Genomic DNA, 18,372 nt, shown 5'->3' with positions numbered 1-18,372 from the left:
TAATTAGACATAATTTGGGTTTTCTTAAGCACACAAGTTAAGTGTGTTAATCTTAAATTGAGAGCAGTTTGCTCCAGACAATAATGTATCCTGGGTTTCTTCAATCCTTCCATAGTAGTTTAACTGCATATTTTCAGGCTTTCTATAGTTTCTTGGGTTCTGTGGCAAAAGGATTGCATGACGTTGTTACTGTGACACTTGGAAAGACATTTGATAGGGAAAGAAAAGTGTTTGTGCTTATCAGATTAGAACTGGTGGAATAATGTGCTGTCAGTAATGTGTACGAGGTATCACCAATATGTCAGCTGTTCTCCAAGTAAATTAAAGCTCTGGCAAAAGTGTCTGAAGCAAACTCTTGAAAACCACAATGTCGATCATATTAAAAACAGCAGGAGAGGAGAATTAAGAAAGAAAAGCATTTCTAATTCTCTTTCAAACATGCTGACGTTGCCAAGCTTTTGTCATAATATAGTGCTCACATTACACACACAGCCATCATATTCTATAGCCATTAATAAATAGTTATTGTCTCTCTGTTTACAGTTTTGCATACCAATCTCCCCTGGGTTTGGTTATTCTAAATAAAAGATCCAGGCAAACCTATTCAGAATTCTGCTATACAGCCATTTGTTTGATCAAGATAAACATCTAACATTTGGATCACAAAGTGCATCTGCAGCCAATTAAACTTAAACTACTACTAAATTAACAGCTAACTTTCTCGTATTTTGTGCTTGTAAAGCTGTTCAGAACAACCAAATATTACCGCTGCAGTCATCTAAGCCATGTTTGTAATATTCAGGGTTCCTTTGATGTAAGTCTCAGCACAGGACATTTTCTTTTGTATCAGAGATGGCACATTTTGGTAGCATATCTCAACTGAGACATGCGGGCAGAGCATTTTTCTTCCTTGGCTAAATCATTGCTGCTCAGAACTCCGAGGAAGCTGATGCCAACAGGAAACTGACTTTCCAGAGTAGTAACCAAAATTGAGCAAGTGAGTGTGAACAATATTTTCCCTTTTTATCCTATGTCTGAAATCCAACGTAGACCATCACTATTTCAATAGCAATGAGATTTACTTAGTTGTGAAAGGGTGGTGGTTTTTTGTTTTTTGTTTTTTTTTTTTTTTTCCTGTAATATGATTAAGTGAAATATCTGTTTATTATTTCTTTATGAATCAGATTCAGCTTGGTCCCTGTTAAGAGAGCCTGATCAAAATGCTCTTCCAATCTACTGCTTTCTCAGATACCTTTTAGGTTAAAGGAAAAAAGACAAAGGATCAAATATTCATAAAGTTATCATGGGCAAATGAGACAGGAAATCCGAAGATGATTTCTAACCTCTGGAGGAGAGCAGATTTAGATTTGGTCTACCAAATAAGGTATGGGAAGCAAGGAATTGACATTATTTTAAGATAGACTTGATAAGTCTACGGGAGGGTGTGTATATACATGCAGAAAAACTCCTCAAGCTAGGAGATTATGAGATATGAAACCCTGGATATTTGGTGTCCTGATATGTCCAAGTAGCCCGAGTTTTCAATGTGTGTGCAGAGCATTTGCCCTGCTGTATTCCTTCTATGCTTAAGGCCTCCCCCTGCTTATCCAGGAAGTACTTTTTGCCCCTTAATGCAAAATTTGGATTTAGGTATTTTCCCCGCCTTCCTCTGCAAAACTGGCAATTGGCCTCATCAGTTGTTGGGGTGTAATAATGGGGACTGTTCCTTTGTCCAGACGTAAAGGTTGTTAATGAGTTCCTGTATTAAGTCCTGTAGTCAGAACTGAACAAACAATACCCGTATCTGCTGTTAGGAAAGATTTCCCTCCTTCCTTTCCCCAAGAAGTACATCAGCAACCACTGGAAGGAAAAAGGTGGGCAGTTCTCTCCCTCAGAACACAGAGCATGGTTGCTTTCCGGGGTCATCTGAGAATTCCATGTAACAAATCTTCCTGTTGCAAAGATCTTGCTATTGCAAAAGATTTTGACACTAGTCTACCTCTTTCTGTGGCTAATTACGGTTACAGCTTTTTGTCTCTTACTGTCAAGTAGGACCTAAAGGTTCCCTTATGGTATTCTTGAGAAGTGCTTTGCAACCTCTGGTGTGGGAGGCATGTGCACAGCACACTCTGAGGAACCTTCCAAGGCAAGAGCTGTAGTGAAACCACATTACCCTATAAAACAAAGCTGGGCTGCAATCCTGGGCAGTCCTTTCCAGCCCTGCCCACCGACATAAAAGATCTGACTGGATCTGAGGACTCCACTGCTGCTTGTTGGAGCTAATTGTCATTGCTTGCTAAGCCGTGTATTCCCTGCCACTCCTGGGCCGCAAATATGCTCATGGTCTGTTCTGTCACAGCCCGGCTCTGTGGGGTCCCAATCATCTGTTTACAAACTGCGTGTACAAATGCGTAATAAACAAGTCTCTGATCCTGGGCTGGAGCCCATAAGCCTCCCCGTTCAATAATGAGTTCAGGATTCAGCCCGTAGAAACCAAAATGCTTATTTGAATCTAATACTAGTGAAACACAACTAGCAGCCTGGGTTTGGAATGACTTGTAAATGTGTTTAAAACACAGATGTGGTGGGAGAAGCGTGGGGGGGTTCATTCTGATCAATTACAAGCACTCCTTTTCTGACGTTTCCATAGTATGCTGGCTTTGTTTCACTTGAATTTGAGATAATCTGCTAGCATGTATTTACTAGCTGTTTGCAGAGACTCAATGCGTGAACATTTCATGCGAATGACTGCAAAATTTGGGCTTGTGAACAGGAAAGAAATGGTTGGGCAGAAAGCGTGGGACAAAGTGAAACTACCAGGTGGTGGCCTCGGAAGTGCAGAACTATGAAGTGAGCTGGTGAGCAATAACGATCAAAATCCAACAGGGAAATGAGCACAATTTGAGTTTTCTTGCAGCGGTATTGCAGAGGAACCCTGATTCGAAAATATATAAACTAAAGTTAAATTTAAAAACTGTGGAGACCTGGAGATGCGTCACTTCTTGCCTGGTGAGTCTTACCTTCTTACGCACCTGTTGTTCTTTGGCTGAATGAGCTTTCACATGCTTGCGCAGCGAGCTGGGGTCGGTGTAGCGTTTGGAGCAGCCAGGAATCTGACAGGCGTACGGTTTCTGTAGGTGTGAGGGAAGGGAAAAAATTTCATATTTCTGTGCATCTCTGCAGTTGGCACACAGAGCCCTGAAGGACACAGAGCCATTTCTGTGCACCACGGCATTAAGCCTGAGCTGCTTGCTCTGCTTGCCGTTTCCAGATCTGCAAACTCTGAGTACAAACGCCTGACACAGCGCAAACAGAGGAGCAGCGCCGATGGCTCTGACTTTGCTCTCCAGACAAGTGCTGAGAGCATTTGACACATCTGTAATCCTGCACACTGGATATATTACTGAGCTGAATTAAATGCTAATGAGATGTAATTGGATGGGCTTTGAGAGCTTTAAGTCTTCTAGCCTTAACAGTAGACTAAATGATCATGAGAACACCCAACAAAATTATAAATATAGAAGTTCTGGTTTCTAATTCTGGTTTACATAGTTTTTACAACAACTATGTTCCACATGCAGCAGAGTAAAACTTGTGGAATAGCACACATTTGGTTTCCTTCATACCCTTTTCCTGTTTTGAACAACATCAACGTCTTTCTTTTTATAACTCCTAAGCAAACAACCTGCATCAAACATTAACATCTGAGCAAATCAATACAAAAACAAAAATCCACTATTGTTGACTTTGTTGGGAAGACCTTTCCAGCTGACTTTGGCATGCGTCAGAGCTCGCTGAAACGTGGCACAACATGAGCACTTTCCTACGAAAGCCATCTGAGCCTGGGCAAGCAGTTCCAGCGTGCTGTTCTCCTATGAAAATAAATAAATTTTAAAGGGCACTCCAATTTAGCTGCTGATTCTGGAGTCCCAGCAATGGAAAGCCTCACCAAGTTCTCCTCTCAGTTATGCCTACTTCCAGCTAACGAAACACTATCTCCGTGCCGCAGTACAGCAGCCAAGTGAATGTGCAATTACCAAGCTGAACAAAGGGACTCTGGCACTTGTTGTTAAGTAACCATTGACTTAACTGGTAGCAAGGAGTGCTGCGTGTCAAAGCTCACAGCGTTTCAAAGCCGAACATGCCTTTGTGCTTTGTTTTCTTGCCTCATCTGTCAACATAATCTTGGCCTTCTCACTTGTACCAGTAAGTCTTTTTGGTGCTTTCCCAAAGCTAGAAAACTGGTTTGTCGTGACCCCAGGGTCACATTCTTTATTCCCCTTGATTTCAGATGGAGGATGCACAAAATGAAAAAAAAAAAAAAAAAAAGTTTTGGGAGAAGTGACTGTGAGGTCCTTTACACTGGTTGCTTTACTTGTGGAGGAGTGATGACGTGCCCTTTCTACCACAAGGACAGATACGTTCCCTTTGTTCTGCTTCTGCCTAGGAGAAAGATCTACTTCCAGATGATTTAGGAGAGATCTGATCAAACTAGCGTACACAGTAAGTCTCTGAAATTATTTACAGATTCTCCTCCTGGAGTAGATAAATGATGGAATGACCTACATTAAGAAGCTTTAAAACCAATTCCAAATGCACTCAATAAGGAATAAGTAGTCTGTATAAACCCCTTTTCTTTGTAAGTACCTCAAGAGGATATGTACTGCTGCTCTGCCCAGCCAGCAGGAAATTTCTTAAGGAATAATAGAATCATTCACCAAATCATGGCCTTACGGGCTAACACAGCACCTACCCAGAAAGTTATAGGGCAAAGCAGATTTATGGAGAGTGTCTGGAACACACAGGGAACTGACACCTGAGGAAGGACCATGGAAAACTTCAACAAATCCCTCAGCAGAACAAAGAGCAGAGTATTTTTCAAATAATTGGTGTAATCTGAATTACTGATAGAATCATTCAATTTAGTGATATGGACACTAGATGAAAATCTGACTATTTGCTTTGGCTATTTGCTTTGATGTTGTGGACAATTATTTTGCCACTGAGCTAATGCAGTGTGCAGTCTATACAGTAGCACCATCCCGTAGCCCCATTATTTTTTACATTCATACAATACACCAAGTCAAATCACAGGACTTCAATTAATGCAAATAAGTGGAAGTCATTTAGTATAGTGTAGGGTTACAGAAACAGTTTTGAAGAACCTGAAACAGAATAGCATGGATGATATTTTTAGTCATTTAAGAAAGTTAGTAGAAAATGATTACTGTACCTTTTTGCTGATTTATGAGCATTTCAGACAATTAAGACAGAGATACAGGAAGAAGAAAAGAAAATAGAAAGTTAAGAGATTTATCTTCAATAGTGCACAGATCAACAGATATAAATATTTTTGCTTATTTTGTTAACTCATTGAATTATCTTTCAAAACTAATAAATGGCATTCCATTTGTGAGTCTGACTAATAAAAAATATATCCATTAGATTCAAGCAGTTACATTTCAAAACCATGCACCCAATTTAGTATATCCAGTTTCAAAAGAGAGGCATTTTAGAACTAATTACAAATTCAAATATCTCAGGTTGACTTTCAAATAAATAAAACATTGTTATTGTAAGTGTGCTTTGGTTTGGAAAATGTGACTGACTCGCTTCTCCTACTTGTTTGTTTTTGCAAGGCATAATGTACATGAGACATTCCTTAATGCTGCACTGTCTGAAATGTGTAACTGCTTAAAAAGTAAATATCAATTAAACTCAAAAGTTCTGCCCCATAAACACTTGGCCAAACATTAAACCGTATACTCATTTCTTTGAAAAAGACAAAGGAACAACTTGGGCTGTTATTCTTTAAAAGCTTTATGCTGGGGACTTAACTCATCTACAGAGTTGCCTACTTACTTTCTTTCCCCATAATATGACGATTTAATTTTATCAGAGCTGAAGACACCAGACAGGTCCCCATCTTCCCTGCATGGCAAGTGGGAAGACTTGTAGAGCTGAGCCAGAACCACCAACTCTATATAAAGGTTCATACCTTTACAGTTCATACTGGTGGTGGGTACTTAGCTTACACCACAGCTGTATCTTTACCTTTACAAAATTATGTCCAAAACTGAGAGGCATTTACCTTCCATTAAATGTCTGAGCTGCTTTTGCATTCATTCAGAACAGACTTTAATGAAGCAACACAGGATAGGAAGTGAGACAATGACATACATTGAGCACAGCAGCGATGACTCGGCTTGCACTCATACTATACCTTATTGTACTGGTGCCTCCTCTTACTGGAATGGGAACAATGGGAGAGTTTGCTGAGTAACTTATTCCTGTGTACATTATTCCTCAGCATGAATAAGACAGTTGAATTTGCCTCTCTGAGATCAAGCCATTTTTTATTTCTGAATAACACTGAATTAAAAACAAAAGTACAGTTGCTTATAGCTGAGTTTTCTGAGATGCTCCTCATGAAAAGGAAAAGTCACCCTTCAGTTTCAGGACAGATTGTGTACAAGGACTATTGGAAAACTCAGTGCAACTCCCTGTATGAAATCGTGCTTACGGTATCCAGGTGTGTTCGCTGATGCTTTGCCCGGTCGCTGGAGTTGCTGAAAGCTTTCTGGCAGCCTGGGTGCTGACACAGGTACGGCTTCTCCCCAGTGTGACTCCGGAGGTGAATCTTAAGGTTCTCAAGCCTAGAAAATGCCTTGTTGCAACCTTCAAACTGAAAAAGTCATAAAAAAATCGTTGTAAAGCGCTATTAAATAAACCATGTGCAGCCACAATGAGAACAGTGTAAGATCCAAGTTGGACATGTAATAAATCAACCAACATTCAAACATCTGTTGAAATTTATGGATGAAACACAACATTTTGTGCTGTTCATTTAATCTGTCACTGAAGACATGGTGTGTAGCTCAATAATAATACACAGGTTATAAATATCTCACACGTTTTGTCTGAAGTACTGAACGTTTGAAGACATGGTGCCGGTACAGAAAATCCAAAGAAAGAACAAGTGTTCTGATGAGCTCTCTCAAATGTTAATTGGCACAGGATCCACTGTGGGCAATAACAATTAGCTGCTACGGACAGAGAGCACGAGGAGCTATTTGTGGCGGGTAAGAACCTGGTTTCAGGTGTCTGAAATCCTATACAGTGGAGCAGATGAGCACAGACTATTACAAGAAGACCTGATCCATTTGAAGATCAATCCAAAGGAGCTCTGCTGTCATTCTGCACCCTTTTCTTTACTAGCCGTATCATTCAGATCTGTCCTCAGCATTTACACAACCAGTAACCTGAGCAATTCTGATTTGTTAAGCACCCGTTTCATTAAGGAACTCAGTAATAATATGCTGCATAGCATTCATAACAGAAGGAGCTGTTTCAAATTAAATCTGAATAAATAAATAAATAAATGCTTAAAATTTCCAGCTACTGGGCCAGAGAAAGAGTATTTTGCATTGCTCAGTGGTGAGTTTCAGTGTTACAGACAACAGGCGACTGCACTGGAGGAGCTGTGTCTAGGATGGGCTTTGAGGATTAACTCAGGTGAGCACAGATACATGTACGTGCACATGCACCAGCAAACCCAGAACACGGGCTCAGATGCTTATTCATGTGCACAGACACTTCCCTGCACACTCACATGTGGTGGTGTGCCCATTTTGTCCGCTCTGCCTTGCAGCCTCATGGCATTGCAGATTTCCTCGTGGCTCTATACAGATAGGAACTTGGCTCCGCTACAATTTGGGATCTCACCACTTCCTTCTGCTGAGTCAGGATTTTGTTCTGCAGACTGATATTTGCAACCTGTGGTGCTTTGGGTGGCCTCACAGAAATGACAATGTCACCAACCCCTGATGTATTTTGCTTGTCATGCACACACCTCTTACACCCATTGGTGTGTGCAAACTTCTGACTTTGCAAGCAGAGGGATGGGAAGGGAAGGCAGATGTAGATGGTGCCTAGAAGAGGCAGTAAGCTGGAGGCACCCGGTCTCCTGGTGCCTGATGGCGGCAATTTGAACTGCTGATGGAGAAAGGCCCCTCAAATCTCTCACAAGGACAGCCCCTGGTAACTGGAGTTGTGAGGTGCTGAACGTGGTTTGCTCTTTGTTTCCCAGCTCCCTTTCCTTTCCTATTGCTCCCTTTCTTCAGTGTCCTCTGATCAGTGCTGTGCTCACACTGCTGTATCACCCCCTGCTAACCAACACCCTTCTCAATTTCAGCTCAACTCCTCCTGGCTTTATTCCCTGATCCACAGCCCCAAGGTAGCCTGGGATCAGACCCAGGGTCTAACAAAGCTGTTTTGCAGCTCAGCTCTGCAGCCTCGCTCACCTGAACCCCAGGTGAGCAGCAAGAGCGCGCTTCTCCCGTCGTTTTTGTGCTGTCCCACCTGCGTGAGCTATTCCCCGTGACCCAAGCAGTCTCCCCTGACCAGCCCGAGCCTTTTACAAGTTCCACTGCCCTCTCTAAAGGGCTGGTTCTGACAGATGGCATCGAAACACCTTGCCCAGGAGGACATCAGGTGGCAACGTTGCTTGTTAATGGGTCCCTGGCAGACTTTACACCCTGCCAGCATCGGAGTCACTACGGTGACACTGCACAGCCTGACCCTCATCTCCGTGTCGTCTCAGGGGCAGAAAGACCTGGTATGTCACAGCAGTCATTTCTGAGCTATCCAGTCACCAACGCAGGATTTTGACCCTCAGCATGTTTTTCTAGTGGATTATCAGTCTTCAGCTTCGTATCTACAGCCTAATGTGAAGTAGGAAAGTATGCAGAATAATCCAAACTAATTAGAGGTCCAGCTCCATTCCCATTGATGTCAGTAGCAAAAATTCCAATGGCAAATGTCCTAAAACATCTAAACACAAGCTTAATTTGAAACACATGAACGCACATATGTTTAAGAGTTTGCTGGATTGGGACTTAAGGAAGAAAAGGAACAGGCCCTACCATAAACGCTCAGAGCTACAATGCGAGCAGCAACACTCACACAAACATGAATTTATTGTACTTTTACTGTGGTCAACAGCCTTTTTTTGGTGCTAACGCATAATCCAAACGCTCCGTCACCACATATGCCTTGACTTCAATGGCTTTTCTTAATTATATTATTATTTTTTCTGATTTTTATTCTTCATATTATCCAGCTCCAGTACGCTGGATAACATTCAGTGAGTGGGGCAGTCACAGTGCCCTGCGATTCAGGCTAACTGTAAGGTGGGAGAACACACCAGCAAGGAGCGGTGTGACTACAGCTCAGAGGTTCAAGAAGGCAGGGTTGCTAAAGGTAAATGGCTAAAAAGGAAAAAAATCAGTGGAAAAAGGAGTGGGGGTGGGAACCTTGCTGGCTGAGGAGAGGGGAAGAGCAAAGGTGAAAGGCCTGAGAGGGAGAGAGGAAAGGAGCTGGCCAGGACTGACAAGCAAAAGGCTGGGACAATTCCTTTGGAGCTGCAGAAAGGTCTTTGCTTTGAAGGATTCCAGGAAAACCTCTGTTTTGACTCTGTTATGTCTTGCTGGATCTGCTAACTGTATCCTTTGCAGTTTTTCCCTACGAGTCCACACGTGAAGGCAGCACTGCTGGGACCCGGCTTGAAGCGGAAGAGCCTCCCTCCCCCGTACAGGGGCAAGGATGAGTAACCTCAACCGGGCTGCTGAGGGAACTGCCAGGAGGACTTCCTAAGGTAATTCCTGGACTTCGCTGCTGTTCTCTGTCACTTGTAACCCTGCCACCTACCCCTGATACATGGGGTGCACATACAGTTATGTATAGACCAAATAGCACTACTCCTGGAGACAAGGGGTAAGGTTCTTCAACCTTTTCAAATAACCACAACCCCCACAATCCCAGAAGTGTCTAAGCTTCAACTACAAAGAGCAAATGTTCAATTTCCAAAGGACTTTAGGATGGTAAGAGCTATTTGATCAACTGAGAAGGCTACGTACAGTATCTCCCAGACATCTGGTCCCAATCTGTCATTGCCTAATCCTACAGTCTTAAACATTTTGTTGACGTTTGATGCCTGGGATAACTGTAACAAACACTGCATGATCCTTAAAGTCTGTAAAAGTCAACATAACTCTTAAACAAGTTCATCAATTAAAAATAATAATTATACTGCAGTTAGTACTTTTGTCTTTTTTTTGTGAGACTGTCAATGTGTGCTTCAGACACCGCTACGCTGCACACATCTGAGCGCAGACACAAAACAATGCCACATGATTACAGTAAATAGCATGATGTAATTATTGGATTTTATAACTAATGTGCTTTCAGAATAAGGCTTCTACAAGGAAAAAATATGCTGTAGAAATTTACAGGACTAAATTAGCTCAATACCAGATGGAAATACACGTTATCTGTATCTTACACTGCAGCCACGCTGGAGCGTTACTGCTGGAGTACCATGCATTTAAAAGGCATATTTATGAAAACACTGAATTATCTCACAGTGATCTAAACACATCACAATTTTCCTAACCAAACAATTTAATCTAATAACTGTAATTGCTTAAAATGTTTTTTCTTTGCTTCCACATTATACTTTGAATGCACCTGAGAATGTTGCCATGCAGAAATAACAGCGTACTCCCGCGAGGGCTTACATTATCAAATGTTTACCATTTTCATAAGCATATTTAATCACAGTCATGTCTAGAATATCTGTCAGTGGTACAGATCAGAAGAAATAAACTATAAACTAAACAGCTCAGACCATAAGGTGAAGCAATAACTGACATTTTCTTAGGAAATGAGTTATGACTGAAAAAGAGAAGCCTTCACAGTCGTAGTGCTAAATAGGTCCAGTGTGCCATTAGAGAAAGCTCATTAATATACACCTCTGCTCTCTGCTCCAAGATCTGTTAAACAAGCTGCCTTTTATTTATAGACCGAAAAGGGAAAGAGCAGGTCATATTGGCTGCTGACATCTCAGACAGCCTACAGATGGAAAACCCAAAACATTTCATTCCAAAGCATTTAATACTATCAATAGGAAATCTTATGTCTGGTCAAAATACCTACAAGCCTTATGAACATTGTGAAATGTTCTTTCTTCCCAGCTGATTACCAAATTGGGAAAATTTTATTGAAAAACATGTCATGAGAAAAAGGATCCTGTGAGGTTGTGTATCCCTTCTGGAGGAGAGGAAATAGTCATGCCACCCTTTAAATAGCATCAATGTTTTAAAACACACTGCCCCTAATGTTGGTGAGATGGCAGGAGGCATACAAGGCTCCAAGCTGTTATGAATGTCAGTAACTTAAGCATGGGAGCTGATCCACCCAACACAAGAATCAAAACATCTGAGGTGGAGATTTGTTTTTTTCTAGCAAACTCCTGATTGGATTAATTTTTAATTCTCTATGGTAGCTACAATGTAAAGCCTGCAAATACTTGCTCATGAGGAACATGACTCATGCAAGGACTTTTATTAAACTCAACAGAACGATTTGGGTGCATAAGAAGTACCCATAGGACTAAGCTCTCAACTTCCTAAAGAATCCCAGTTCATAGAGCCAGTTTACAGATTTAAACGGGTAGAAGCTGCTTTTTTCCCTTTGCAGCAATATAATAATGGAAGATATCTGTAACAGACAAAGGACCTGCCAATTTCTACGTCTTTTTTTGAAGTCTGAACAATTTATGTTTGCAAAGTGACACTTCTGCATGACATTTCATTTGGAAAGTATTACCTGGACTCATTCTATTATTTCTATTATAAAAAAAGGAGCTTGGACTTCATCCAGATTATTGTATGGCTGCTGGTGTGTGGGACATGAAAAGGTAAAAGGTTTCAGAACGGGAAGAAGAAAAATCTAGAAAAGCAAGCCACAGAATAAATGCAGTGCATTGTTCACATTGTTGGCTTTTTCGCCAACAGCCAATCATTTGACATCCACACACTGTACACCAGCAGTTCATTTTTCTTCCTGCTGTTAGACTGGTTGCATATTTCCTAATTAACGTGACACTGGGAAATACTAATAAGCTGAAAGTCCTGGAAGAGGTTTTTGATCGGCATACGTCAGTGAATTAAAGAAGAATTTGGGCTGGCTCTTCTCTTTCAATCCTATGCATTTTATAAGGCCCTAAGTCTGCATTCCTGACCCCCCCTCTGGCAGTACCAGGAGTTATGGGTGCGTGAGGAATGCAGACGTGGCCCACCGAGGGCATAACAACAGACTCATTTAAGTCATGAGGCCTTTAACAGCAAACAGCTCTGATTCTGCATGCGAGGTGATTTCCACACACAAACAGACTTCTCCGACTGCAAAATCCTACCACCTGCCTGCAAGCATCCCCTGAGATGGGAGTCCTCTGCTCTTGCTTTCGCACCTGAAAGCTGAGCAGCCTCCTTGTCCGAGCTGCCTGAGCCCCTGGGCAGATCTCCGACACGGGGACAACAGTGGGATGTGTCCTGCTCTCTGGGTGCTTGGAGGCAGATGAGATTTGGTTCCTGGGTTTTGTTCTGTAAAGCCAATATTATCTGTGTTCCCGAGTAAATCTGGTGTTAAACACGAGTTTTGCCCATCCTCTCCCAAGGTCTGCTGTCACAGGGAGCGCTGGAGATCAGCGCATCACGACAGGCACTGAAGCTCAGCCTGTCTCTAAGTAGCACTACAAGTCTTGGCTCTCGCAAGTCCTGCTCGTGTAATTGTAAATTATCATCTGTCAGGAAAGGCGGGAATGTTGTTCTGAGCACTGAAGTATTTATAGATTTATTTCTTGCAGTACCAGTAGGTCAGACACTTCAGTTAGCGAGGAGAGCTTCATATGTTTTCTAGCAAAACTCAAAATATCTGGGAAATTATCAAAGCATCCTATCATTTTCACAAAACCCTGTTGCAAGTCTTAAAATTCTTTTCAGTAATCCTTCTTTAATCAAGTAGAGGGATAAACATTTGTCTAAACAGGGGTACTTGCATTTATTTGCTGCAACATATGAGAATGAACCAGGGAAGTTGGGGATATCTTACTATCAGCAGCATGACAGCCACAAATTTTGCCATAAGGTTTTGCTAAATATGTCATTTGGAAACCAAACAATTTTCTGAAACCTCATTACAGTTGGACTGAATGCAGTATTATGGCTTGCAGGCAAAAATAACATTGCATGGAGCAACAGCTTAAAAAACAGAACGCAGAATTCAGATGGTCTTGTAACAAGCAAAGAAGACACCCCTTCCAAAATCTACATGTCAGTCCCTTTATTTCCTCATATGTGATTGGGAAACTATTATGTATTTGGGATTTTTTGAATAGCTTGCAAGTTATTTGAAATTAAAGAACAACACACAATCCAAGATTTGCTGCTCCAGTATCCGAAGCCAGACCTGCTTGTTATGGGGACAAAATTAAGATTGAACAAAATCAATTAAAAACCCTCTCCAGCTGTGCCAGCAAAGAACCACAAATAAAATAAAAATGTTTCTCTCCAGTTCTTTGAGATTTTTAAACAAAAAATGTAGTTTCCTACACATACTTCAAAACTGTTCTTCTGTATTGGCAAGTCATTGTCTTGCCTAACGTTACAAGAAAACATTTCACTTCCAGTTTGCATCTAATGTATTACCTATTTTTACCTACTTCAGTTGAAATTACTGAAATTTTGCCCTACACTCTTGCCTCTGTCATTGCTTTCTGGCCCACATCTGAAAGTAAGGCACCATGCTTGTGGTCTGGGGGGACAGCTATGCTGCAAACAGCTCTGTGCATAATACATGTCACCGACATGCAAGGTAGGATAGGAGCTCATAAGTTACTTGCAGGTAGAAGAGCTTGCACATTTGGAGTGAAGAGATAATCTGCTTAAAATAATGAATGCAGCCCCAGAACAAGGGGAGAATCCATTATTGTTTATGTGAATTAACCAGTTGCAATTACAAAAACAAAGAAAGAAAAAAAAAAAAAAAAGAAAAACAAATAATAAAAAAAGGGAGGACAACAGCAAGAAGGAAAAAAAAAGTCATTACAGAAAGAAAAAAAAAAAAAAAAAAACACCCCAAAACTTATGGCTGATTAGCATAGCGTAGCATCTTAAAAGGCCAAAATACCACATGTGTGGCATGTTACAAAAGAAGATTAAAATAAAGGAAAAAATATCCAGAGAACCATGAAGTCTCAAAACATCTGGAGTTTTATAGTAACAAGCAGGAAAAAATCAAAAACATAATTGAAAAAAGTCCACTGTGATACATTATTATACAATGAAGCTTAATGGAATTGAAAGGAGAAGAGATGAAAAGGCAAAATAAGGGGGGGAAGAAATAAAAGAAACAAGAAAAGGCATTTATATTTTAAAGATGTCACTGAGGGTTTTTATCCCACTTATTAAAAATTACACACCCTGCTTCTGTAAGCTGTTCATTTAACGTGTTGAGCACTCTCTTTCAGTGTAGGGCAGTCCTGCACGATGGGGAATCCACCAACCCTTTAGTGCCCGGTGCAGGGGCACTTTTCACTCCTGATTCTTTGAGAGAGATCTGCAAAGAGAACGGCAGAACGACTGCCTGTCCTGGGCTGCATTCCCCATCCGACGGAAGATTTGAAGAGAGGCAGGGCAAATATGTGAATGAAAAATATTTCCTAAAAACAATGCACACACTCAGGAATTAAGCAAACAATCCTCAACTGTTATACTGGCATCAGGCACTAGAATCAACATAACTTTGAATGTATTTACTAGCAAACACTTAGATGGAAAAGTGAAATGAAAAACTTCCCTCTTTTTCAAATTTTTCTCTTTTTTAATGAATTAATGCAAGAAGAGAAAGATCTGCACATAACCCAGCCTGCCTTTGTAGCATGCTAGCAGTGTCTCTCTCTAAACAGGGAGAGTTTTCAATGCACCACAAGAATTAACATCTTGGATCAGATCCGTGCTCTGTTTGTCCCCAGCCACAGCAGGATCTGGGACCGGCATGTGCCAAACCCTGTCTGTAACAAATACGGTGTCATCTGGCATCGCTGTCCACCCTCATTTCCCACTGTCCTAGTTTTGGCTGGGACAGATCCTCCTACACTACTATATATATATATTTTTTTTTAATCCTGGGAAATCCATTTCATATCTTTGTCAAGACCAATAAGTAAATGTGTTTTACAGTCCCAGCTTCCCTGTCACATGTCATCACAGCTCACAGTGACTGCTGTCCTTGGCTGATCAAAGACTGGAGGATCCTAGGGGTGAAAACTGATCTACAACTGGAAATTGCTGGCTACAGAAAACTAAACTACTCAAGCACAACCACGTTCTGTTAGAAAATATAAAAATTATCAGCAAGATAACTCTATTTTGTTCAACCTTAATCATCTATGTGAGATATATATTTTTTTTTTCAAACAAAACTTTTTGCATGTGGTTCAACAGAGATCATGGATGTTCTCACAAAAGGTGTTTCACAAAATGGATAACCTTAGTGCTGTTTTCTTCTCATTTTAGATGGGGTGGTTTGTTTTTATTTTTTATTTTTCCTAAAAGGCACTTTCCTTCTCACACTCTATCAGTATTTATTTCCACGTGGACGTAATGTAGCTTTTCTCCAGAACTGTTGTTTCTAAAACTCAGCTAAGAAGATTCAAGTTTCCCTGCACATTAACACCAAGCTGCACGAGATTTCCAGCGCTGGCTGCATCTTTGCCCAAAATGACAGGAGGAATGCCCCAATTTCCCCAAGGTCCTTCTCGCCAAGGCAGTAGATGACCTGGTGGGATTTTCCCTGGTCACACAGGCTCCTGCTCCTTTCTATGCCATGTTGAGCCAATCTGATTGTCCTCAAATGGAGGCTGGGTTTCCGCCTGTAATCCAAGGGATTACAGCAAGGGATTTGCTGAGATGCCCACAGCCATGCCCAGCACTGCCACACGCCGTGAGCAGAGCTCTGTAAAAGAGCCCCAGTAAAGAACTGGGAATGAGGAACAGGCTGTGCAATGTGCTGGGGGCTTGCTATCGTGGCAGGCTCGTTCCTTTATTCTGCTTTCCCTTGCCCCGAGTGTGCAGCAGAACCTCGGAGACAAAGCTCCCTCCTTCACCCGCTGACCCCCTCCAGCCTCGCCATGCCAGAGCCCCACAGGGCGCCTGAACAGTGGGGGAGCCGAGGGGGAACAGCATGGAGAAGAATAAATCTCTTGCTGCAAAAACAGACTCTCTACTCTACAAAAAGTAAATTCTCATTTTACCCCGAGACATCAATTTTTGTCTTGTAGTGTTTTTGTTTCATCTTGCTTGGCCATCTTCGTTCCATGAAGAAAAATCTGCGATAGATGTATTCCTAGGCAAATGGCTTCAACACCCCATGTGTTTTAAGGGAAATCTCCTTCTGGCTTTGCCAAAGTCACATCAGTGCCTAGGTTGGTCAGGCACCGTGCTGTTGGCAGAGCCACGTTTCAGAGTCCCGACACACAGCTGAGTTTTTGCACTTAGTAAGTGACTGCTGTGCTCCACCTGAGCCGCAGCACAGATTTACCATAGACTCCTTCTGGTAAATCCAAGAAAATGGGATGCCTTCATTAGGGGCTGAGCTCACTCACATTGCCACGGGCTAAATGCATGAACTTAGTCAGTTAAGGTGGCTGACACACACTGTGAAGCCATTATACTGGATTCTGTGCCTAAGGCCCCATGGGATTTGTTAAACCAGGATTTTGCTAACATACACCCCAAAGCCCATTGTTATTTCTTGTGCACGGTGACCTACTACATCCTAGCAAGCTGAGCATGTCCTGGTGTGGTCAGTGATGATCTTCACCAAGCCCTGCTCCAGCTTTAGGTGGAGAAGTGGCCTCCTGAAGCCTATTGTGAAGCTGAGCTCTGCTAAGAGCAGACGGCGTGGCAGCAGTGCCAGGTCCCCTCATTCTCTATAGCACTGTGGGATCCTTCAGATAAAAGGCAGTATAGCAATGTTCTTTTCTGAATAGCACTTAATGTTTTCCCACAGTCTTATTGTTTACAGGGAGTTTAGCAAGTCACTTCACTAATTTAAAATAGATTGTATCCCACATGGGTGGATAACAATAACACATATTGGTGAATCATATGGCTTTCAAATGATATGTATGAAAAAGAAGTGCTACACACATTGTCTGAAATTTTATTGTGTGAAACCACAGCACTTAGCTCCCTACCAGCTGTGTCAACAATTCAGTGTAATAAACTATACAATTGTAGAATAACAGCAAGGTTAGTTCTGAAAAATGAAAGGCCAAGATAAAAAAATATGCCGCAAGAAAAGGTAAATGAATACAGATGAACACCATTTCAGGTGGGAATAACCAGCCCTGGTAATGATATGACCTCTCATAGTACAGATTCCATGGCTGTAGGTTGCCATCTAGAAGCCTAAGAGGAAAATGGATCATATGGCTGAAAAGATTTTCCAAGGGGAAGAAGAAAAGGCTTTGATACCTGAGGAAACTGGTGCGTGATGCTTAGGCTGTACCACCGCTGCAGGAGCATCCCAACTGGCTGCAGACCTCGCTTGCAACAGCTTCAAAATGAAATGAGAGTAAGAATCCTTCCTGAACTTCGCCTCCTAGGTTCAGAGAAGCCACACAGCCATGCCGGCTCCTCCGTAGGAACTGCTCTAGCACACATGACGTAGCTCCTGAGGACACTGCCAAGGGACATTCCTGACATACTTGACCAAAAGCAGCCCGTGCACAGGAACGGCTGCACGAGCCAGGCTCGGATAACAAAGGTTTTGCATCGAGCTGCCTCGCATAATTTTTAATATGCTGCTAAATAAATAAATAAAGGAATGAATAAAAAAACAACTTTTTTTTTTTTTCCCTAATATTTTGAGGGAAAACTGGAAATGGAACTCAACGGAAATAGGTTTTAAATTGAAATGTTGAACTGTAGCCCAGAAATGACAAGAAAATCAAATCTCTTTTTTTTCTGAACCCCAATAAAAAAGTCTTAAACACTCTCAGTAGACCACAGTTTTGAAAGAAATGAAATTATGTTATTGTCATGCATGATTATCCAGCATTTAGAAGGTATCTGCAAGGTTTTCCTGAGAGTTATACCTCCATCCTGCAACCTAGCAGGAAACCACAATCACTTCTGTACCTTACGTGGAGGACTTTGAAATGAAAGTGCCTCAAAATCAAATATGAGCAGCTTTCAACATGTGCATTTAATCTTCCTAGGTTAAGAAACACCCTGTGGCCACCACACTAAAGAACTGAAAACGTAAATTGAAAAAATTATATCCATATGATTAAGTAAGATTCTTAAAGAGAAACATGTTGTTAAGTACTTCATTGAGAATAAAATGAAATGCAGTAAAATAGAAGCTATTTGGAATAAATCACTGACGCACATGCTTTCTATGCAAAATGGCAATGTTCAGCTCCGAGTGGACATCTGGAGCAAATTAGCATTATGTTGAGAATAA

At 41.5% G+C, this 18,372-nt stretch overlaps 1 protein-coding gene across 1 annotated transcript in view; it reads right to left on the bottom strand.

Moving 5' to 3' along the window:
- The window catches only part of GLIS1 (GLIS family zinc finger 1), a gene marked incomplete at both ends in the record, with an annotated part of 187,582 nt that overhangs the window by 31,375 nt on the left and 137,835 nt on the right, over nucleotides 1-18,372 (bottom strand). The window contains 2 exons of the mRNA XM_084290834.1: nucleotides 3,021-3,131; nucleotides 6,524-6,685. Coding sequence (XP_084146960.1) covers nucleotides 3,021-3,131; nucleotides 6,524-6,685 — 273 coding nt within the window. The remainder of the gene's footprint in view (nucleotides 1-3,020; nucleotides 3,132-6,523; nucleotides 6,686-18,372) is intronic.

This window comes from Netta rufina (genome assembly GCF_964035555.1).
Source record: "Netta rufina genome assembly, chromosome: 8".
In the NCBI taxonomy this organism is placed as follows: Eukaryota; Metazoa; Chordata; class Aves; order Anseriformes; family Anatidae; genus Netta; species Netta rufina.
Note: the sequence above shows the minus strand (reverse complement) of the source record. Positions and strands in the feature narration are given on the sequence as shown.